At 43.7% G+C, this 24,034-nt stretch overlaps 1 protein-coding gene across 6 annotated transcripts in view; it reads left to right on the top strand.

Annotated features, from left to right (window-relative positions):
- Nucleotides 1–24,034, top strand: part of AUTS2 (AUTS2, activator of transcription and developmental regulator) — a 670,249-nt gene that overhangs the window by 438,484 nt on the left and 207,731 nt on the right. For all 6 annotated transcript variants that reach the window (XM_021416123.1, XM_021416122.1, XM_021416128.1 and 3 more), the window contains exon 5: nt 20,731–20,760. In XM_021416123.1, coding sequence (XP_021271798.1) covers nt 20,731–20,760 — 30 coding nt within the window. The remainder of the gene's footprint in view (nt 1–20,730; nt 20,761–24,034) is intronic.

Below are 24,034 nucleotides of genomic sequence, written 5' to 3'. Positions count from 1 at the left end.
CCCTCTTTTAGTTTAAAGCCATTCCCCCTTGTCCTATCATACGGTGAAATACAGTAAAATATAGTGATGTAAGCCAGGCTGCATGCGTAGCACATGCAAAGACAAATATACAAATCTTGCATCCTTACCAGTATGGAAGAGCAACTGTTTTATTTCTGACACCTCCTTTAGTACCCCAGATCTACTGATGTGTTAAGTTTACACTTTTCTTACAGACACAAGCAGCTTTCTGGAGCCACTGGAATTTGTTCATGGCTGGTGATCAAGAACTAAAAGAAACAAACGAAAAATCCACTAAAAATACTCAAGAAAAAATGTATTCAGTATGTTTGTGTTTGGATTTGTTAGAATTAGAAAACAAAGTTTACAGGCATTCAGAGGAAAGCAAGGCATCAGACGGTTTATATAAAAGCATAGCACAAGCAGAAGGGAAAGGGAAAGTTGAGGGGAAGAAAGGAAAAAGTTGTTTTAAAGATGAAGGACACAGAAAGAGAGGGGAGGTTGTTTCAGTTTACTTTGTTTTTTACCCAAAATTACTAAGGAAGAGTATATCATAGCTGGGAAATAAACCCATAGTTGTAATCTTAACGGCCCTAAGCCATAAGCATGGGACCGTGTTTTCTGTGCTGCTTGAACAGGCAGTTTACCAACTTCTCCACGCGTACAGGATCACTTTAAATGCAAAATCTGATCGTAATACAAACTGAATTTTCTTTTATTTTATATGTTACATTTTCACATAAAATGATGCCCTGAAGCTACAATTATGCATTATAATGTACACTATACAGAGATGTCCCTGTTGGTTTCAAGGATGAAGGTAATTTATATATTAGTTAAAAGCTGGCACCTCTGAATCCGAGTCATATGTCGTAAAATAAATACAAGTCATTCCATGAGCAAAAAAAAAAATACTTAGCAAAGCTTGGTTTCCCATAGAGAGTTAATTGAAAGCTCTGATTGATGCTTTTTCTTTGGAGTTCTTAGAACATTTCTCATCTGTGTGCGTTTTCTGGTATCAAGCGAGGCGTGATCACATGCTGCAGCCTTCCTTCCAGGCTTAGCGGGTCTCTGTACCAACTGGCCGCCTTTTTATTATTATTTATTTATTTTTCCCTTAGAAAAGTCACAAGAGCTTAATTGTCTTTAAGATCTCTTATCAAATATGGGTGAAACTGGCCAGTGGGTTCAAAAATGTTGAGGAGGAAGGACAGAGAGAGGAGCTCCATGGATGGAACACAAAAGCTTTGTTGTATCAGGAGAGCATGCTGCAGGGAAGCCTTTGTTATTTTTTGAGTATAGTATAATAATGCCAACAGTCTTGAGTTATCACGAAACTCAGCGTGCTGACGCAAAAGATGACGCTTACACTTTTTATTCAAATTGCCTAAACAGAGCAAATAAAAGGCTCGGTTCTGCTTGCATTACTTGCACAAGTCATTGCATTGCATTGGTATTATTGATAATCTGCTCATTATTGTTTGACTGTACTCCTACACAGAGTCATATGGTGGGAAAATGTAACAAATGTTGTCTGATTTGGCATTAAAATGATTTGTAATATATATACTGAGATATAAGGACACTGTCCTACACTTTCTAAGCGTTGAGCTCTGGTGACATCAGGAATATTCTGCAATTTTCTTGTCTAAACATGCCACTTGGAAAACACATGACATGCATAAGAATTAGCAATTCGCACAATCTAAAGAGAATTATCTGTTTGTCTCTAGGCAATTCACAAAAATATGCCCACAGCAATTTGAGGCATTATAAATCCATCCAGGTTGGTTCTGACCATGTTGCAGAAGTAATTTCGACTGGCACATCAGATGAAAGAACAGATTTGAAAACAGTAGCGTGCATGGCCCTGAAGGTTTTATCTTGGCTAATATTCCAGGCACCTTATGGCACTACTTCGGGTTTCTGTGAAGACTCCAAATAAAGTGTCTGTAGCCTGATGAGAGATTTAACACATTTTTTTCCTGAGCAAGCTTTATAAATGTTACGCGAAAGATAAAGAATGCACTTGCTGATGGGAAGCAGCTTATTTCTCGGTGTGCTCTTCACTACGAGCACCCTGTCCATGTGGTGCTCCTGTATTTCCAACGTATGTTTCATGCAGCAGTTGAGCTTCTGTAACAGCAGCTCAAAGGGTGCAGAATTGCCCCCCTTCTCTTTTCAGTAATGCCCATGAAAATTCCATACATTGCCTCTAGTAAAGTATTTTTGTGGTTCCAGATTGAAACAGCCAGAATGAATGTGTCCACTGAAAGCACTGCACGAAGGGGCGATAATAGAAATAAGTAGATTATGTTTAGGAACACAACTTGTATTATGTGCGACTTGAATTAGCTTTAGATGGCCTCAGAGAAAGACTGGTTCACTTTCCATGTGAAAAATTGAGAGGAGTGTTTTCTCTATTTGTGTTCTGTTTGTGTCTCTTATTCCTATTCGGCCTTATTTTCCATTTGCTTCTACTAAATGCCTCCTTTTGGTGTCTTAGGGGGCCAGGTAGAAAACCATTCAGGAAACCCTTCCATCTGAGGACAGCAGTCCCCTCGGGCTCTCGCCAGTGATGGGGAGGTGATCACCTCCTCCGGGTGGCAGTACTGAAAGCTTTGGGGCTGCTGTGTGTCCAAGCCTAGCTGGGGATTCCCTTCTCCATCCCCAGATCTTTTAGGAAGACTTGGTCCTTCTGAGGCAGCACTGTAGGGCAGGAAAAGGGTGACCAACCCATAGCTGGGGTAAAGATCACAGAATCATAGAATCATCTGTGTTGGAAGGGACCTTTAAAGGTCATTAGGTAGATGTTTCCTTTATTACCTTCTGGTTCCAAAAAGGCAGTAGTCGTGTAGGTGCTGTCCCTTATCCTTTTTTCCCTCAGTGTGCCTTAGAGAAGTGGCTGTGCAAAATCATCATTGTTCTCTTTGGTAAAGACCAAATGCTCACCAGTGAAAACAGCTTTATTTTCCCCGTGGAACAGGGACAGGAGAGATGGCCACAGAAGGGCTGATTTTTAGGGACACTGGGGAACATGTACTGCATTCTTTCTGATCCCAAATATAATCAATATGTTTCTTAAATGTAGTGACAGAAAGCTAAAATATGACTGCTTCTTAATTCTGCTGGTTTTAATCAGATGTTTGATCATCACCCAAATTACAGGTTTCCCACCCAATCTTTGTACTCCAAAAAATGAAGAGTGGTGCCACTTGCAGAGGCCCAGCCCTGCTTGGAAGAGCTTGAACATCATTCATGGAATGCTAGGAGGAGCTTAGTTAAAAGTGCCATTGATGGTGGTTAGGACTGCTAGCCATCACGCAAATGCAAATGTGCTTACCCCTTATTTTAAAGGCAAAAAGAAAATTAAATGTGCTGAATGAAGTCTACATCTCATTTAGTTATAATAATTGTATTTTTTAATAAAGTTCCTGCTTAAAATGGCAAAAAAGAAAGGATTAGATCATTTAAATTTCAAGCTCTGGTGTTAGAAAGGAACAAAAATGTTCTAGTAAGCCTATTTAAATAAATTGTCTCTGATTGCCTTAATGCATATCAGTCAGGTGTTAATTTCCAGTTTCTCCCACCCTCCAAATGTGGACACTCAGTTTTTATCCCAGAGCACAAGTATAACTCAGTTTTTTTGTTTCAGATTCAGCCTGTGGAATGCAGCTCTATGATAGGACACCATAGCTTCTCTCTGTGGTATATGCAAACCCTTACCTTATTGCTGGGGCTATAAAATGATCAGTTTTAAGTTCCATTATACGATAGTCATGAAAACATTACGTTCAATGGCAATGTAATTGTATAAGGAAGAAAGTACCTCCACAGTCTGCCTCCTCTCAGGGGCTGTAAAAATAGCTTTCCTTCTGAGCAAATACTCAAGGCTTTATAACTTGATCATGCCTGTGTACGGCAGTGTGAGGTGTCATAAACGAACAACTAAAAAGGTACTTGCATGTACTAATAAGTGGAGCGTTACGGGGATTTCAGGAGGGTATCCATAGGTGTCGTGTCCTTGATTGCCCAATCATATGCTGGCTCTGCAGTCGCTGCTGCCATTTTTGGGGAAACAGAGAAGCACCAAAGCAGAAACCTCGGCACATGTCTGAAGCACAAGTGTGATGGGGAGCGGCTGAGGGAACTGAGATGGTTCAGTCTGAAGATGAGGAGGCTCAGGGGAGACCTCGCTGCTCCCTACAACTGCCTGAAAGGAGGTGGTGGTGAGGGGGGGTCGGCCTTTTCTCCCTGATAACAGCGATAGGACCAGAGGTAACGGCTTTAACTTGTGCAAAGGGAGGTTCAGTTTGGATATTAGGAAAAATTTATTCTCAGAAGGAGTGGTGATGCATTGGAACAAGATGCCAAGGGAGGTGGAGGAGTCACTGTCCCAGGAGGTGTCCAAAAAAAAGGTAGATGTCACATTGAGAGTGGCATGGTGTAGTGGGCATGGTGGTCATGGGTTGATGTTGGACTAGATGATCTTAGTGGTCTTTCCAGCATTAATGAATCTATGAAAGGGGAAGAAGAAAGGCTGAAGTGAACGGCTTCAGTGCTTATCACCCACTTGAGTCCTCAGACGACTCAAGCTGCCAAAAATGTTTAGTCTAGAGGGATATTTTGGAACTTTTAACTCAAGGGCAGCAATAGGCATGGCTGGCTGCTGAGCACTTGGGGAATCTGGCATTCACTTAGGTGTCCAACTGTGAGCTGAGCCATTTGGAGATCTGGCATTGCAAAGCAACAGGTCCTTGCATGCCTGGCCCTGGAAAACCCAGTCTAGGAGGAGGCCAGTTCTGCAGGCAATAGGGAGGGTTTGCGTACTGACAAGATTTACATGCTATAAAAAAGAGATTTCAGGGTGAATTTTTCAGGTTGCAAAATATCCATAACATAGTCTCTGTTTGTTTATTTTGGGAGGGGAGTTGCAGGTGGTAGATGCTGCTGGTTTTGTTTACCCTACACACGGTCTGACATTTGAGAGATCCTGGCTCTTTCTGCTTTTGGTTCGAGCTGCTTGCTCTGGAAGCTTTCCTGTATCGATAAAGAAAAAGAATAAAAATTCAAATGTGGCTGGGGAAAGGGCTTGAACATTCATCCTTTTGATCTGCATCCAGCATGCTGATTTAAGGATCTGCATGTGAGCGCTCAGCCAGGGGAACAGAGGGGAGCCGCTCCAAGCCTGATTTACAAGCCTAGCTGGCCTGAGGGTCACCAAGGGCTCCATTTCCTTTATCCCATCACATCAGGAATGGAATGGGACATCCCTACTTTCCACAGCTTGGACCCGGCCTTGTTCCAAACCTCCCCGAGGCACAGTGGGGCCAAGCGGGCTCCAGTTATTTCGAGATGCAGCGCTGCAGCTGACAAGGCAGGCGTTTGACAACCGGCTCCATGCCCAACCCGACGAGCTGCAAAAAGCTCTGTCTCCCTCCACCCACGCATGCAAAACTGTTTTTTAGCCCACAAGGTAAACTAGATATAGTTAAAAGTACCAAGTGGCTGGAATACCCAGGGATGTGCGAATGAGCGGAGCTCACACGGTGATGATTTGAAACAAGCCTTGTGGCTTTTTAATAATGTGCCAAAGCAGTCTCAGTGGTGGGCCAGCAGGCACCATATTCTATCTTCTGTGAAAGAACTGGGCCCAGCAGGCCTCAGCTAATGCAGACAGCCCCTTCACTCTGCTGGAGGAGACAGACTCCGAGATGGCAATCAAGGCTTGATTTGCCAACACATTTCCAATGATTAAAATGTAATTAGCACAACTGAGTGCCTCCTCCCCAGCTAATTTTAATACATGCTGTGACAGGCAGGCAGCCGGCTGTGCCTCGGCCCAGCAGCAGATGGAAGCAGAGGCAGCGGGAGAGGAAAACCATTTTGCGATGCGACTGTTCGCATCACGAAACCATCAGGGCGCTCGGCGCCGAGAAGGCCCTTGATGGCAGCACATCAAATTGGCGCTGTCACTCTGACCGCGCAATGGCAGCCATCCTTCATGCTGTCCCAGCAGCACAGCGGGGCAATTTGCAGGCTTAACCCTTTGAAGTCTTAGGGGGGGACGAGGATTCGGGAAGGAATAGGCCCGCATGTGGGGCATAGGAGCGTGATGTCTCTGGTACTTCGAGGAGTGTTGTTTGTGCTCTGTCATTTGGCTCTGTTTGCTCATTTTTCCAAGTATGCGGAATTTGCCCAAAGTATCATGGCCTTTTTTTTTTTTTTTTGTCTTCCATTAAAAGCAGAAGTGGAAACAATAGAAGAATGTACAGATCAGAAATAGACTTCCGTGACCCTACAGAGATGTCTCTGGAATACGACCATGTGGTGGGCATGAAGGAGTTACTGAGGGCACCCCCAGGGTCTCCCATTGCTCAGAAGTGAGCAGATTCTACAAGGGCAAAGTGGTTTCCCTTGGCTTCTTGGCTATTTTTTTTAGCTAACATGAGACTCTGTCTTTGGTGTTGCAGTTCCAGTCCTTCCAGCTGTGAATTACATGCTGGTTCTATATTCTGTCCTATTCTATGTATTGCCATAGTTCAGCTTTGCTGGAGCGTGGATCCAGCTTTGTTAGACAAAAGATGGGAGTTGTCTTCTGTTTCTTTATTTCTGTGCCATTAGAAAATTATGCCTTGTGCCACTGTGATGCATCCTGTCTGCTGTTTTGCATCACTTTGTTACAAGGAAAGGCCTGTTGTGTAAATGTGTAGGGTTGGAAGAAGACATGTGTTTTTGAACTCTTGTCTGCTGGGTACGGGAGGGAGGAGAGTCCTTGATGAATCTGATGCATGTATCAAAGTATTCGTCTATTCAATGTGTATCCGCTAACATTTCTCCCTTCTGCGCTAATAATTATTTTTAGGAGCTCTGAGGGAAGATGTAAGGCTGCTTTCTGTAATGCTTTATGAGAAACCATTGCCTCCCTCCCTTTCTCTTTCTCTGGAGGATCCCATTGGTGTACATTTTAGATTTCATATTGAATTTCCTGTAGATTTCTCCTGGAACTTTTTATGATAGCTGCCACACAGGATAACTCTGCTGAATTTTCTTCCAAGATTAAATTGGTTGTTCAGAGTCTTCTCATACACTTTTTATTTTCCCCTTCCCATCAGCTCTTCACATCCATACCAATGGCTTTGCATCATTCTCTTTCTTTCCCTGTATTTGTAAATCACAGTGTCCTCTTGTAGAACACTTTGTTATTGATTCCTCCAAATGGTAGTTGAACTTAATAGCAAAGCTGAAATAGTCCTTAAAGAGGTGTTATTCCTGCAGTACGATAAAAATGAGAACAGGAATGAAACTCAATGCACACAACAACATCAACAACAAACTCAGCATAAAGCTCCTGAGCAGTGAGAAACCCTCCTGGCTCGGGGTAAGTTCGGTGCTCATCCACATCCTTTCAGAGTGTGCACATCGTGGAGGAAAATATTTGTGCTGAATGGGGCCGGCTGGAATTGTTGGATAACAGCAAGGTCCAAAGTGTTAACAAGCGAACTGTGGAAGTAAGAGCAGAGCGAGGTGGATGTTTAGAGATTTATAAATTCCCATCATTTAAGGCAATGAGGGTTTGATCTGCTATGACCTCCCATGTAGCACAGACTATATAGTCTCCACTAATTAATTGTACTGCTTTGAGTACAATAACTAACTGAATTAGGGCACAAAATTTAGGCAAGTTTTTAATTTTTCATTATTTTTTTTCAGATAGGGAAGACCTGCCCTGTTTTTAAGTGAATTATTTTCGCTCTTAATTATTTCATTTTTTAAATACACACCAATCTAAATGTGTCTAGTTTTTACCCATTCCATCTAGTTGCTCACTTGTGAATGTTTCTCACTCAGAGAAGTTTCTGAACATGTCTGAAACCTCAGAACCTTCCATTGCTAAATCTTCAGAAGAGATCAGAACTGAAATTCCAGTGGTTTGGTGTGGATATTCTATAAAATAGAGGGAGTCTCTGCCTCTCTAAAAAGTCCCTTGTGACATTTTGGGGCTCTGTACTCACAAAAAGCACCTCTGGAGAGAGCAGTGCATTTCTATGCTCTACATAATCTGTCTCAAAAGAGGCTGAGCAGCTTATAAGTCCTTTATGCATGTTGTACAAGGTGAAGGTGGTTAACTGGGGTCACGCAGACAGAATTGTAGAATCATTAAGGTTGGAAAAGACCTCTAAAATCATTTAGTCCGGCAGTCCACCTACCAACAGTATTGCCCACTGACCCATGTCCCTATGATTCTATGATTCTATCTACGCATTTTGTGAAGATTCTAGAGAGGTTCTTTGCTGAAAGGACAGAGGTGACCACAACACCTGAGCTTGTCTCCCACAGTTCCCCAGATTCCCTGGTTTTCAAGATGCATCCCTTTCTCTTACATGTTCTCCCTGCTTTCCTGACAAAAGGCTTAGTGGCAAGTCCTGTTTGCATTCAGGATGTGTCCTGGCCTTTCTGTGGGGCTTCCCTCTGGAAAAAGGAAGAGTTTCTAGGAGTGTGAAGTCTCAGCCCTTTTGCAGCTCAAGAAAGCACACACAGCCAGGCTTGTGGCACTCAGCACCTGCTAGCCACAGCCGTATTTAAACGCAGTTGTTGCTGGCAAAACTCTTGCATTTCCCAAGACTCACCAAGACAAGGATCATTCTTCTGAGCACTGTGCTAAAAGCCAGCAATTGAAAACAATACCTTGCCTTGGCTGTGCTGGGTAATTTGCCACTGCTGGTAATAGCCATGGAATCTGCAAGATCATTTATGATATAGGCGTTGCTATCACCCTCCTCAGGTGGTGAGTTAGAGCTGCAGGACAAACCTGCTCCCACAGCTCCACATCTTTCTTGTGCTGGGGGCCCCAGGCTTGGACTAAGGACTCCAGGTGGGGCCTCACAAGGGCAGAGCAGAGGAAGGACAGTCCCCTCCCTGCCTGCTGCCACCCCTCTGCTGATGCAGCCCACGTTGCTGGCGGCCTTTTGGGCTGCACACTGCTGCTCACGTCAGCTTTTCCTCCACCAGAACCTCAAGTCCTTCTCAGGGCTGCTCTCAGTGAGTTCTTCTCCCAGTCTGTACACATATCTGGGATTGCCCTGACCCAAGTGCAACACCCTGCACAGATGCTCCATTGGGTACCATTTCCCCCAACTGCTCACGTTCTTACCTTCTCCCAGCAGCTCCAGGAATAACAAAGGGCTGAGTCCAGCTGGTAAATAAGAGGTATGCAATTATGCCTAATTCCAAATAGAGAAATACAACTCCTGTTTTAAATTCAATTATTATAATTGCAGCAGTATGAAAAAAAAAAAGAAAAAAAAAAGTTGTTTTCATTTTCTAATAAGAGAGTGCAGATTCCAAATTACAGCGTAGAGTATGTCAAAACAGGGTGTCTGAGGCACGCAGGCCAAAATATGCTGTTGTTGTTAAAATTTGTATTTACTTCCAGTAGATTTAGAATTATCCTTGTCTTCCCTCAGGTCTAGCACAAACAATTTATAAATTGTGCAAAAAATGATAAAGGCAGCAATAAATAATAATAATATATAACAGCCATGCAAATGACAAATTATAAAACAGAATGGCAAAGAGAATGAAACCACCACAGAGTAGCCAGTTTACAGGACCAATTACACAGCCTGCGTTATTTTTCTGACATTATGACAATGAGGAACATTTATGGGAGTTTGCAGACAGCTTACGACACAGATCATTTTGTTTCAGGTTATCTTTATATGGCTTAGTTAAGAGTCTTTAGTATCCATTAAAATCCAGTGTTCAGAGGTTTATAGCTCAATGCTTGAGGTCTTATCCCTGAGGATCAATTGTTTGGGGTTGTTTGGGATTATCATTATTATTATTATTATTATTTATACAGTTAAGTTTAAATTGCTTAGCCTAATGTAAAGATACAAAGCTGAAAAGCTGCATAGTTCTTGTTTGGGAAAGAAGAGATGGCTTTTTATTTATTATTTTTTGTTTCAGATAATATTTCTATTTTGTCTTACACATCTCTCTTCCTGTGTTTCAGTAGCCATTTTGTGTTGGAGTTGCTCCAACAACAAACCCTGTGCTGCGTTATTGACATTTTATTGCTGCTTTGTGTGTGATTCTTTAATTCAAAATAAAAATAATTTTCTTTTGAATTGATGTTGCTTGGTATAGGTCATACTGTTTAGTTGATGGAAGATGAGATTTATATTGAAAACAGCCATGATGCGCCTAGGGCCTGATCCAAGTTTTGGTGATTTTTTCTTCTTATTTCTCTTATTTACTAGGACCAAAGTTCAAGAGGAGAAATTTCATTATGCTGCCCACTTTGTAAACATATATAGTGAAAAGTAAGCAAAACCTGAAGTGTATCATAGCCAACATAGATGAAAACTAGAGAGGTGACAGAAGAAGAGGCAAGTGATTTGCTTGAGGTGATGCTGGTAGCTCCTTGCTTGTTTGTCTCGGCCATGTTGCAATTCAACCTGCACTGAAGGGTTTTTGGAAGGAGATGCATTGGACCCTTAGAGCTTTCCTGGCTCGCTGTTCTTTGGGTAGCTAGTAACCTGACTCATAGGGAAGAGATCAAATCAGATAGCTTTAGTTTCATTTCATAAACAAACATAGGAGCATTTGAATCAAATGAACTGTATATCTTGAGGAAGAACATTTAAAATTCATCAAGTGTGTTTATGTATGGAATTATATGGTGGGTGCTCCTATTTTAATCCTTTTCCATTGTATCAGGCTTCATTTGTGGCAATATTTCATAGAATCATTAAGGTTTGAAAGACCACTAAGTCCAATCATCAACAGGATGCTCAGGGAAGTGGTGGAATCACTGTTCCTGCAGGTGTTCAAGAAAAGGGTAGATGTCACAGTGAGTGACATGGTTGGTGGTATGGTGGTGATGGGTTGATGGTTGGACTAGATGATCTTAGTGGTGATTCTGTGATTCTGTATTTCCATGATTCTATTTCCAAACTGTTTCTTACTTAATTTTAAATATCTGTTACAGTCCTTCCATATAACTCTTTTGCTGTTATTTGAGGCAAAATGTCAATGTGTTTGTGACTTAACTGCTGCATCCATAGCTTAGCACAGTGTATCCCTGAGGAACCTGCTCATTGTGGCTCTCAATCTCTGAAAACCTGACTGAGACCGATAAGAGCCTGGTAGTTCTCATTTCCCCATTTAAAATGATCAAACAGCTCGATAGCCATCCAAAATCTATAGAGTGGTTTTGGCCTGTACATAATTCATTATTATTGTGCTTCTTCAACTTCTAATTTTGGAATATCAGAGCTTTTCCATTAGGCCAGCAGGACATTGAGCTCCTCTCTTTCTTCTGTCCCTCTGATGCTGCCATCGTTCAGGATGCCAGGTGCCTTCTGGGCCCTGGAAAAGCATTTTTTCATCCTCCTTCTTCTTGCACAGCCCTCTTTGTAGATCATTCTCTTTGCCTTTTGCTTGGCTGTATGAACCTTCAGCTCAGGAACTTCCAAGAGCAGCAATACACTGTCAGATGTGGAAGAAAACAAATTTTCACCTCCAACCAACTGATTTTGTTTTCAAAGTTAACTCAACCCTCACTTAGGCTTTTGTCTCATAGCTTCTATTTCTGGCAGCGATGATGAAGGAAGAAACTCTCAGGGCTCGGACTGCAAATGTAAAGCTGACAGTAAGAAACCGTGTGGGTAAGAGGAGTTCTTTGTGCGAAGCAGGGTCAGCGTTTGGCCATCTGGCAATGGGAACAGCCGTGTGAAGGCACGCCAGCACCTGCTGAAGGCAGATCTGCAGTAGCAGAGCCATCAAAGGTTTCCTTGCTGCTTCTCAGCCATTGCGTGGTTTTCATTTGTAGCTTCTCTTATCGAGCACAATTTCTAAATGAGGATGGTTGCTTCACTTTAAGGACGTACAAATGACTTGCCCTCACCTGTCAAGCATGATCCTTGTATTTTACCAGGCCCATTATGAACGCAATCTTTCTGTCGAAAATTTGCATACCTCCTTTCTTGAAAAGTAATGACAGCAATTTCTTTCCCTCCGCTCACTTTCTGAGTGTCTCATTTAACAGCACCTGTGAAACCGACAGGCGCAGAGATGAGAAGTGAAAGAGAGCAGTTGATTAAATCATCATCAAGTCGGGCCTCAGAAAGTCAATTCTGCTTCCCGTCTGCAATGATATCCTTTTATCTTAAAGTAATGAGCTATGGCACTTTTGCATCGGGTAATGCGATAAGTTCTATTAGCATGTTCCATTTGCTTCACAAGCAAGGGCAAGTCATTTCAGCAAGCTCATATCACTGCAATCAAAGCAATTGGCTTCACAGGCAGAGAAAAAAGAGGAAAGGCTCAGGGTGATTTTTATGGATCACAACACAGTGGAAAAAATAGATTCTTGTATTATTTTAACCCGTAGCATGCTTTGCTTCTTGTCCATCAGGATATTTTGATTTCATTAGCCTGTAAGTACCTGCAAGACTCAAATTCCAAACTGAACTCTTGAGCTACATCCAGGAGGTTTGAAAAACAGGAATCTTTACTTACAAAGGGATGCTGGCTAATGCTGTGTAAGGCACTGACTTCGTTAAATGCTGATTAGCTTAATTCTTTGCTATTGACTTTGTCTACCAGTATAAATGCACATTTTTTTTATACCTTACTATTACTTTTTTTTTGAGCCCTGACAAAGTACTGCTGAGAAAGACATTAGATACTGCAAATTGTGTAGAGCCAGAAAAGCAGGTGAGAAAACAGAAATGTGTTCAGAATCCCGGAGGCAGAGGTGTGTCATCATTTCTTCATATAGGACACTGTGGGACTGAGGAAGGGAGTTCATCATTCTCTTGCAGAAGGGAATGACTTGGCAAAATGAGAACTAGGCAGTGTCTGTGCCCAGAAGCTGCTTGGTGCCCCGTTGGCCTGGTGGCATTGGGATGCCTGACTTGCGCAGGCACTTGCTGGAGATGCTGAGCTGAGTCGCTCCTGGCATCGTTAGCTCCCTAATGCTGCAGCTGGAAAGCCCATTTTAGTTTCTGACATTGGTGGGAGCAATGCTTGGGGACTGGGCCGTAAGCACTTGTGGGATCATTGAGCAGTGACAGCATGGGGAAGCCATCATCAGGAGGGATAAGTGGGGGAAGGAAGCTGCACTTTTCCTGGGAACTGCATTAATTCACCAGTCTCAGCTCAGTTCCCAGGGAGCAAAGGAAAATTTGCTTCTTAAAGGGCTGCTTTTCCTTCAGCTTCTTTGGGGTTGTGCCTGCAGGTGCTGGTGGCATCTTCCCTCTGCGGGAAGCTGGCTGGGACAAAGCTGCAGCTGTGCCCTGGCAGCCTCAGGCTGGCTGTGTGCTCCTGTCCCAGCACAGAACACCTTCCCTTCTCTGCCCTGCACAGCCAGCTTCTGCCTTCCCTTCCCCTGCATGCCTGGGGGTACAGGGACTGGAACAGCATCACACCTCAAATCAGCTTCAGACCTCAAATCAGGGTTCAGGTTCAGCTGTCTGCGATGGGACACCCTTTACAAATGAGCTCTCTGGGGTCTGACAAGAGTGTGGATACCACTGTTGCAAAGGTTGTGTGGGTTCAACTTTCAAGTAGATCAACTTTATTACGGATAGTAATTTATTCAGGTGTTCTCATGCTAACATTCAAAATGTAATTCTCTTTTTTCTCATCAAACCATTATTTCATTGGTGCAGGAGCCAGAAGGAGCCACTAATTGTGTTGTTCTGCAATGGAGAAGTCATATGAGTCCTGGGTGGGAGGAATTAAAGAGACATACAGCTGAAAGTGTTCCAAGTTCTGAATATTTTTCCTGTAATGGACAAACTTTAAATGTCCAAGACTGATACATTTCATCTGAAGTGAAGTAGTTGGATAAAATGGGATTCACTTTGCAATCTTTTGTCCAGACTAAGGTAATTTGTGTAAAATGGGACTTTTATGTGAATAATCCGTAATTTTAGCTTTTGAAAAACTAGAGCTGAAACTTCTCGGACCATCTCTGTTTCAGAGTCATACCTTACACTGAATCACTGTGGATAATGGTGAAGAATTGCTAAGCAGACGGTGATGTTAACCAATTTGTGAGGTGCTATATATAAGATTCCTTGGCAAGGAGCTCCATGCTGCACGCTACATGCAGGCAAAGTCAGAGATAGGAAAGAAAAAAGTGAAATTCTTGCTCTTAGTTTCTTTGTGACTCTGCCTGTCTCCATTTCATCAATTAGAAAATTGCCCATTTATTCCCTGTCTGTGTGTCCTTTCATCTAGGAGATGTTTTTTTCTCCTTTTTTCTTGGAAGCAAAGGTCTAATTGTATAGCTAAAATATCATTTTTGCCCTTTCCAAGGCTGTCAGTTTGTCATTGGTGGATAGATGGACAAGAATATTGTAAATGTCAGTGTGAACATGGCTGAGGTCTGGGTTTTCCCTCATTTTCTTCAGATTTCTTTTCAGCAGACAGATGAGCAGAATCACTTTGTTCAGTGCTGGCGTTTCAGCAGTGCCGACTCCTTTGGTGGCAATGATAAATGGATCCAAGATATGAAATAGCTGTTCCAGCAAAGTCCATTGAGCAGAATAGAGAACAATGCCCTCCTCAATGTCATTGTACACGGTATATTCAATGATTGCCATTTTTTTGCAAAAGAATATGTTCAATCAGCAAGGTACATAGAAATCCATAGTGTTGCTTCATCCTGAATGAGCTGGTGAGGTGGCACAGACCTTTACTCAGCTTGATTTGGACCAGACTATCTCAAGCTATTTAAATGGGCTCAAATTAGAGCTGTAACCTCATAGGATGTCTGATTGTGGAAATGTGGCTCTGCATCAGGCTCATTCTGCGGGTGCTGTGGGGATGTGCTGTGCATGTTAACTCGGGCTCTCCCCAGCTGGGCTGGGGGTTTGGGAGGTGCAGTGTGGCCCAGTGCTCAGTTCTCCTTTTCTTCCACAAAACACAGCAATAATTAAACCTTCAAAGGGAATTGGAGAGTTACTTTTCCACTTCCCAGTTTACCAGGCTGCAGATATATTTGTGTATACTCTAAGATCTCTCGGGGAATGCCTTACTCTTTTACATCCCTGATGAATAGCAGTAATGTAGAAGGTTTGATCTGGAGCAGAAAAAGGAGCTTTCTTTTTGGCTGGTGCAAGAAGTCTATGAGTCTTTGTGTTCCCTCCTCACCTTGGGCAGATTTCAGGAGCAATAATTTGAATTTTGACTGCAATGCATGTATGAAAATGCAAGGTTGTGGGTTACCGATTCTGATTAGTGCTTCTCAAGCATCAGGTTGGAAAACAGGGCAAAAGAAACACTTGAACACTGAACCACTGTGTTTCAAGCAGCCTGCACGCTTCGGTTATTAAAGGTATTTGAACAGTTTAAGTGATCGCTGTGGCCACCCTGAGCTGATCTCGTTATTGCTACTGATTGTATAGAAATGAGGAGCAACCTTAACATTTCCATATATCCTCTAACAATCTGTGGAGCTGGTTATGAGTCAGCCTTGTGTGTCCCAGGGTGTGGGGTGGGTTTGTAGTGCTGTGAATCCTCGTACAGGATTGCAGAGGCACGGAGCGCCTGTTCCAGAGGCTCCTTCCCAGCGGGGCCCACCAAGCTGTGTTCTGGAAAGCTCTCACAGCATTTTGTGCCATGCTCATTTGGAATCTTGGCCATAACAGAGAGCTGTGGGTGCTCGGCAGTTTTGCTCATCTGGCTTTCATCTCGGTGCCTAAATGAGAATGGTTGGTTGGATTTTCGGTAACGTGGGCCAGCATTGGGAAATGGGGCTCTGGGCTTTTTGCAGAGCTAGTCCTACGTGCCTGCAGCCAATCTCTGCTCATGGCAGTGCAGTGAGAGAGGTGTGTGGACTGAGCATCAGGGGAAGGAGCCTCTGCTCTTTCAGGTGTAAAAGTGTCTGCAGCCTCCTCACCCTGATTTATTGCATTGAAGCTAATGGCAGTTATCCAATAATCAGGCCATCTCGGAGTGATATTTTGGATTCCCAGTTATTTGCGGAATACTCAGGTGCAACAGAGCTATGGCTTCCTGAAACAAGACTGGAAGCTGATCGTTTTGTAAGGCAGAAAATTCTGAAACTCAGCCCAGAGTAGAAGGCCAGCACAAGGTATTTGCATCATGAAATTTCCAAATGCCTGGTGCATAACATTTGAGTGGGGCTTGTTCTTGGGAACATCTCCCACCTGCAGCAGACGTGACGTATGGGAGTTATCTTCAGAGCTCACTGAACAGACTCACCTGTCCAAACTGGAAAGCACAGTTTTGGAGGAATTTTAGAATGCTGGAAAAGCAGAACTGCTTCTGAATGACGGGATCACAGAGAAGAAACACGTCTACTATATTCCATTAATTTGCTGTTGTTAAATGAGTGATATCTCAGTTGTCATCTGGTACGTGCAGGCATAGGGTCAGGCTCAGTTTGCTATCCATGGCCATTGCCTTTGTGTCTGGTCATGGCAAGTCTTTAGGTGAGGCTTCTTGCTGGAAATGCTGGTGTGTTGGAATCCTTAAAATCCTAGACTTTTCTGAACTGTTCACAGAATAAAGCTGCATTGATTATTAATACAGTGAAATCCACCAGGTAACAGAACTAGTAGCTAAGCTGCAAGGGATTAATAGGGCAAGGGGAAATGGTTTCAGACTAAAAGAGTGGAGATTTAGATTGGATATAAGGAGGAAGTTTCTTACAGGAAGGGCAGTGAGGCACTGACCCAGGCTGCACAGACAGGTGGTGGTGCCCCGTCCCTGCAGACACCCAAGGTCAGGCTGGAGGGGCTCTGAGCACTGATGGAGCTGTGGGTGTCACTGCTCCCTGCAGGGAGTTGGGATAGGTGGCATTTAAGGATCCCTTCCAACTCAAACAATTCTGTCATTCTGTGATTGTTGTAGCAAGCTAAACCAAGATGAAGACAACATGGTTCTCCTGCTTCACTGTATAGCTTTTCAGTGTGCTTCTGCTCTGAGAAGCTCAAAACACTTAAATCATTTTATTTTTTCTGTGGCCCAGTGAGGCAGAGGGATGTTCGAGCAGTCGAGGTGCGAGCAGCTCAGATCAACTCCTCAGAAGTGTCCAGTGAATGATCAACATCACGCTTGTCACCTTGGGTTTGCAGGGCCTGTTCCTCAGAAGTGGTTAGCAGCAGGATGGCAGCACCTTGTGCTTTAGCACCCTGGGTAAGGAAATGCAGCCAGGAGTGCAAATGGGCACATCAGGGCAAGGATCAATGGGAAATGTGGGTGTAAGGGAAAAGCCCAGGGTTCTTGCGCAGCAAACCAGCCTCCAGCATGGGAGGAACACACAATTCTCTCATTCACAGCTTCCAGCCCGAGCAGCAAACCTTTTCTTTTCCACAGGTCTTTTTGGTCTTACCCCAGCACATAAATTGTCGGGTTGTTCTCCATGAAGCAGAGGAAATCCATGTGTTTAATCCTTGGGGAAAGCTCAGCTTACGTGGCTGTGTGGAGCATCCACGTGAATGCTTGCACACGAGCACACACATATATATACACCACACGAAAACACAGCCCCACTGCAGTGCATAAAGCTTTTCCTCCCATCTCTCCTTTTTTCCTTTTGTGCAGCGTGTCCATAAAATTCTGCTGCTGGAGCAGTGCTGCGGGGCTGCGGGTCCCCGCTCCTCGCGCCCCAACAGACCCTCTTTATGAGTGAAATAGATGCCTTGTGTGTGCAGGGCTCCTGGCATTTCACAGAGCGTAGCTGGAGCCAGGCTAGGCAAACGTTGGGAGCTGTTTGCTGAGTGCATTTATTGCCTCTGCATAATTTATGAGCTGGAGGGGTTTGACCATCATTCGTGTCTGCCAGAGGCTGGCACTGAAGGCTCTGGAGGATGGAGCTGTAAATTGGATGGAGCGCTCCTGCTGAGCTCCCAGCAAAGTCCTCGGGTCAGTGTGGGAATTTAATAGCAGGAGTGGAACGGTTTTTGCAGAGCGCCATGTGGGCCTCCGTGCAGCAGAGGCTTTTTTGGCAGCCACGGCGACTGGCCAAATCGCGGAGCTGTCAGTCACCGCGCGTGTTGCGGAGGGAGCCCGAGTGGTTTTAATCGGCTTGGCATCCGTGCTGCTTCCATAATGGACACCAGTAGGTCTCAGTCCTTCGCCATATGCTTAACTCTGGAGACAAGGGGCTTGTGGGTATAGCAGTAATTATTTGATGCGGAATTAAGCAGACCTTGAAATTAGAACTGGACTGTCAGAAAGCAAGAGGCTTAACACTTTGATGGAAAATAGCTTCCCACCAATGCCGCTCTCGGCACATCCACTTGGATGCGGGTAGCTGTGTTGCTGGCAAATTCAGATGTCACTGCTGGCACGGGTTCTTGTGCCCAAGCACCTCCACACAGCAGAAAACACAGAACGCTGAGCTCTTTCCAAGCTCGCCAGTTGGGAAAGGTTTAGCGCACAGCAGAGGAGAGATTACTTAAATCTGACAGAAATGGTGAGGAAAGGAGTGGCTGCAGAGTGCTGTGACAGCAGGTGTGTCACAAGGCACGTGTGCCCCAACAGCAGGAGCCCAGGGCATGGCAATGCCCTCTGAACCCTGCCAGGAGCACACAGTCATTCTTCCTTGCTTAAATATCCCCTTTTGACCCTTTGTCCTTTTGGATTCAGGAGTTACAATCAGGACTTACATTGGATGTTGGCTGGGAGGTGGGGAGAAGACATGAGCAAATGGAGGAATTGGTTCTGGGTTCCTTGTCTCAAAAATATGTGAGATGTGTCACCTCAGTGCTTTATGGATGGAGCACACAGCTTACATAGGGTCCCCAGGGCCACTGGGTGCTCCTGTAACCTTGGCTGTAACCAAGCTGTGGAAGGAGATGCTGTAGCCATCTCGTCAAGAGGGAATGACCTTAAGTTGTGCCAGGGGAGGTTCAGGTTGGGTATTAGGAGAAATTTCTTCTCAGAAAGAGTGATGAGGTACTAGAACAGGCTGCCCAGGGACGTGGTGGAGTCACCATCCATGGAGGTGTTCAGGAAATATGGAGATGTAGAACTGAGGGACGTGGTCAGTGGGCAGGATTGATGGTAGGTGGACAGTTGGACTGGATGATCTTAGAGGTCTTTTCCAACCTTAATGATTCTATGATTCTATGAAGACCTGAATTTTGTCAGTGACTGTATAGTAGAGGTGGTGAATGGGAATTCTTTGTGATGTGCTGTGATTTTCATGGATGAAAATCCATGTACATTTTTGCTTATCTGTAAATGTCAGCCTTTGCTTTGCAAACTTACTTGCCTGTGCTTACCCTCATACCAAAATCTCATAAATGTGGTCATGATGAAGTCTGTAAAAATCATAACCAGGAATGTGCAGTTTTCCTTTTTGCAGTTAAGTACTCTCTCCTTCATAAACTTGATCACTGTACGAGGGTTTCAAATTTTAAGCTAAAACTGTCACATATCTTCATGCTTCATCTCATGTTTTTCTTACCAGAGTGTTTAGGATTCAGCTTGCACTGTATAAGTCATTGCAGTTATTAAATAAATGTCATTTCCATTTCTTTTGGAATGATTTGGAAGGAGATTGTGGTTTTACCTATTTTTTGCTTCATTTTAAATTAGTTGAAAAACATCTGTGAAAAAAATGACTATTTAAGCTCATAGCTTTAATTTGTTAGGATGTAGTTAATTGGTGTGGAGAAGGTCCCTTCTCTGCCTGTGTACCAACGAAGAAGAGGAAAAAGCCAACGAAAGAGAAAAGTTATAATTAAAGAACATAAAGAAGGCTCGCTTTGTACAAATCAAAGGCGTATATTGTGGGTGTGCTTGGCTATGTCTGTTCACGTCCCACTGTATAGTTAACCTTTGGAATTCACAACGTGCAACTAATTTCAGAGTATTTTGGTTGCCTTATGAAAATACTCACAGATGCACTGGGTAGGATGCAAGCGTACGAAGGGCTTAACTCACTTCTGTAAGGACACAACGCAGTCTGCTAGGCCTCGATGTGGGAAAGCCCAGTTCTGCAGTTTCATGACCTTGTGCTTTCCTTTGAAACATTTGAGCAATGGTAATTGACCATTGGGAAGACCCACCAGTGTTACTGTTCAGCATTTTAGAGCGTTGTGTTTGCTACATCACCTGGGCTCCTTTGGGATGAGGGAGCACCTCAATGAGTCAGTTCCCGGGGTGTGTTGTTCATTCTGCTCCTTAATCCACCTGAGCTCCTTAATGCGACACCTGTAAGTGATGGTGTGGGGCATACCCTCTAAGCAATCCTGCAGTGAAGTGGTAGCCCTGTAAGTGCTCCTCTGCTGTGAAGAGTCAGCATGAGCCCTCTCAATGCCATCCTGTCTGAGAAGCCATTTTTTGGGGAGCAGCGTGAGAAATACCATCCACCAAAAGAGAGCACCACTGCCCTCTCTACTGTTTTTCTTCTTTCTTGATCCAGTTTTAAGGTCTAAATTTGTTCTTGCACTATCAGCTCCCATGTACATGAATGAAGCTAACAGGAGGTATTGAAAATGCCTTTTGTCGTTTTCAGTGCCTTTTTTTTCGTAATTCAAACCTGCAAATTGTGGTCTTCAACAACAGTGTGTCAGAATATTCCCTACCATACAGGAACTGGGCTGTTTCCTAAAGGTACCGACTGCAACGCTATGGGGCTTATGAGTGTGTCAGCCATCCTGATTATAAGAATCTTTCAGTTTTTGCTGCAGCACATTTCTCTAACCTGTTCTTTTTTTCCTTTTTGTGTTTCAGTGCGACAGCGACAGCGATCAAGAAGAAAAGGTAGGAAAGGGAATCTGTGTGGGAGCAAAAATATTTTGTTGGATTTTTTGGATTCACTTATTCCTAATAATTTGTTATTTATTAAGAGTTTCTTTTTGGATTGATCCAAAGGAACCCTATGCAAGGAAACAGCTTTGTTGCCTTTAATTTGATTTTGGAATAGACCTCCAAGGGAAGAGTATTCTAATGACTGTTCTGGGGGATACACATTTCATCCCTAAGCATAGCGTTGCTATAGGTGGATTGTATATGAGCACTAGCCTGACTACCCACCCTTCCTAAGGCTACATTTGCCCTTAGAAAGTTCCAGCAGTTTAATAGTGCAACTGCTTGTGTTGGTAACCCTCACACTTGCACTTTTCAACAGTTGCTTAACCACACACTTGCCTGTTTTGCTGCTCTGCAGGCAAGGGTCTTAAAACTCAAGTTGAAGTGCTAGGGTTGACATATATATGTGTATTTCTATATATACATATATTTAGAAACAACATTTGGAAACTATACATTCCACCAAGTGACACAACTTGCTGATAATTATCACATTAACTGTGGGTTTCTAAGTTGAAAATGAAAGAATGTCATGCTGAAAAAGAATCAAGCACTGGTCTTAAACACTGTTTATTGTTTTGAAGGCTATTAGTCATGAAGAACTAGTATTCATGCCAATGCATTTTTTTAGTCTTATTTTTTATGCTGTAAACTAACATCTACCTTTCTTCTTTGTTAAAAAAGAAATAATCACTGCAGGAAAACTGGTCTAATTTCTTGGTTTCCAGGTTGGATTCTGTGATTTTCACCTGTATGTTTGAGCCCTAAGGAACGTTTCGATAATGTACTCACTTGTTCCTCCTCTTTCACTGGGTAAAATGGGGGATGGAAGTTGGGGAGGGTAAAGTAACGTCAGAAAATATCATTCGTGTAATGTAACTGAATTGCTTGGAGTTTCATGAGTGGTTCTGTTAGCTTGCTTCAAGTCAAGCTGAGAAGAAGGACAAGAAATGACCACTCTAGTATGCAGCTAATATGGCAGAAAGGAACAAATATGGCGTAAAATCCAAAGGAAACACTGTATACAGAAGTCAGTTTTCCTAAATTTAATCAGTTGTGTGTAGGATTTATGTAGCAGTAAGCCCAGGAAATTTTCAAACTATTCTGTATACAATTGCCAAAGCTTTGCCCTTCAGCTTTCAGCAGTTTCCCAAGTAGAGATTTTTTTTCCTCATGTTTCTTAATAATTTGCTAACTGCGTTAAAGAACCACTGTTTACTTTGAACTGTAGTGATTTCCCTTTCATAAGGGAACTAATCACTGGAGTTAATCAGTGTGACAACAGAAAGGGGAGGTTTTGTTGGGTTTTTGCACAGAATATTAACCTGCACTTTTAGATATGAATTTTTAATGCGTTGCCATTACATTCCATCCTGTGAAGTGATTATTCATTTTCAGGATGTTCCTTATGCAGTACGAGATGATAAACTGAATCTCAGCTTCCATGTTTATGGCACCCAGAACTACAAGTGTAATTTCCTGCTGCCTTCAGAGCCAACCTCTGCCAGCCCCCCCGTATTTCTCCCTTACAGCCCTCCTATGTGAAAGGCAATGGGCGGCTTTGGGGTGGTGGTGGTGCGCGGGTGAGGGCTGTGTCTGCTGTGCAGTGCAGAAGACTGCAGGCCATACTTCACCCTGGACATCCCATTTCATCTCTGCGATCTGTATTTTCTTTTCCCTCCTAATGAAATGAAACTAAGTGCCGATCCGAGCATCCCTGGTAACATAGTGCTTTTCAAACCCCAGAACCAGACCCAGCGTTGAGTTGGGCTCAAGCCCAATTCTGGAAGATGCCTGCTTACCCTGACGTGCACGTTCATCGTGCGCTGCAGCGCAGGCAGAGATCTCAGGCCTTGTGCTGCTGTTAATTTGAATTCAGCATATGCAGCCTGTTATAAAATGCGAGACATCATCATTTGAGCAGGTCAAGCATATTCAGATGAAGACAAATGGTGCTTATTTGATTTTCTTAAAATCAGGAAATGAAAAAAGTGCTCTCTGGAGAAATCATGTTCTGCCTGACTTAGATGATAGACCAAGGCATGTACCCCAGATAAGAACAGGCGCTCGTCTCATGGTTTTTATCTCTGAAGGACGGTCGGGACTGTCAGCTCGCTGACATGTGCATTATCCATGTCATTTTAAACAAAGTGACCTGTAGAAAAGTGCACTCTGCCGTGACATGATAATGGGCTGTTGGATGACAGGTAAAGTACACACTGTAAAGGAGGCTGTGCGTTATTCCTTTGTTTAACTGACAAGTAGAAACTTCTTTTCTCCAGACAGGCAGGATCTTTTAGATCTCTTTCAATAGGAACCGGAAGATTTTGAATCGCTGCTTTAAATAAAATAACATTTTTAGGGCCCCAAAATTCCCATGAGCGCAGTGCGTGGGGAGAGGTGAGGGTGCCCAGCCTCTTTGCTGGAGGCTGATTGTTTCTCAAAGAGTGCGCAGCATCCTCAGCTCCCACCAACCAGCGCAGGGGCTGGGATGTGCAGCAGGATGAGGCCTTCTAAGAACCTCGACCCAGATGCCTTACGTCATTGTGAGGGTATCGGCCTCCAACTATGGAGCTGTTCTCATAGCATATTGCTAAGCTGCTCTTCCTTGTTCCTGCTTCGGTGTATTCTGTGGGCTGTGAGGGTCGCTTGCCCCTGCCAGAAACGTCTGTCCTGAGATGAGGGAGCTGCTTTGCTTTAGGACCAGATCTTGCAGCTTTCAATATCAGATGCATTGCTGCAGGTGAACTCAGTACGTCCTGTTTGGAATTATGGAGAGGAAATCCATTTTCTCCTTTCAGATGTTTGAGGGCAAGCTCACACTGATCCTTCAGTGTGCCTGGACAATCAGAGATCCGCAAGGGCAGAGGTAACGCAGCGTGTAGGAGCAAGTGTGTGCATACTTCTGCTAGAAACAGCACGTTCTGGAATGCAGGAAGGCCCATGCTTTTGGAAGGGAGATGTGTGATGGAGGAAAGGGGCTGACAGAATCAGCTCCAAGGTGGCCCTCAGCAAAGCAGGAGGATCCAGGATGGAGCAGGACCTGGGAAGAGAGGAGCAGATGGATGGCGAGTGGTGACAGAGAAGGAAAGTGATGTCTCCTTGGCTGTTAGCATTCTTTTTCCCCCACTTGAATATGTATCTATCTGACTGCATAAATCATTGTTGATATCTGATCTCTATTAGGTGGTGGCTGTGCCTCCTATCCATCTTCCCTGGCCTTTAA

The sequence above is a fragment of the Numida meleagris genome, chromosome 18 (assembly GCF_002078875.1).
Source record: "Numida meleagris isolate 19003 breed g44 Domestic line chromosome 18, NumMel1.0, whole genome shotgun sequence".
NCBI classification, from domain to species: Eukaryota; Metazoa; Chordata; class Aves; order Galliformes; family Numididae; genus Numida; species Numida meleagris.
Note: the sequence above shows the minus strand (reverse complement) of the source record. Positions and strands in the feature narration are given on the sequence as shown.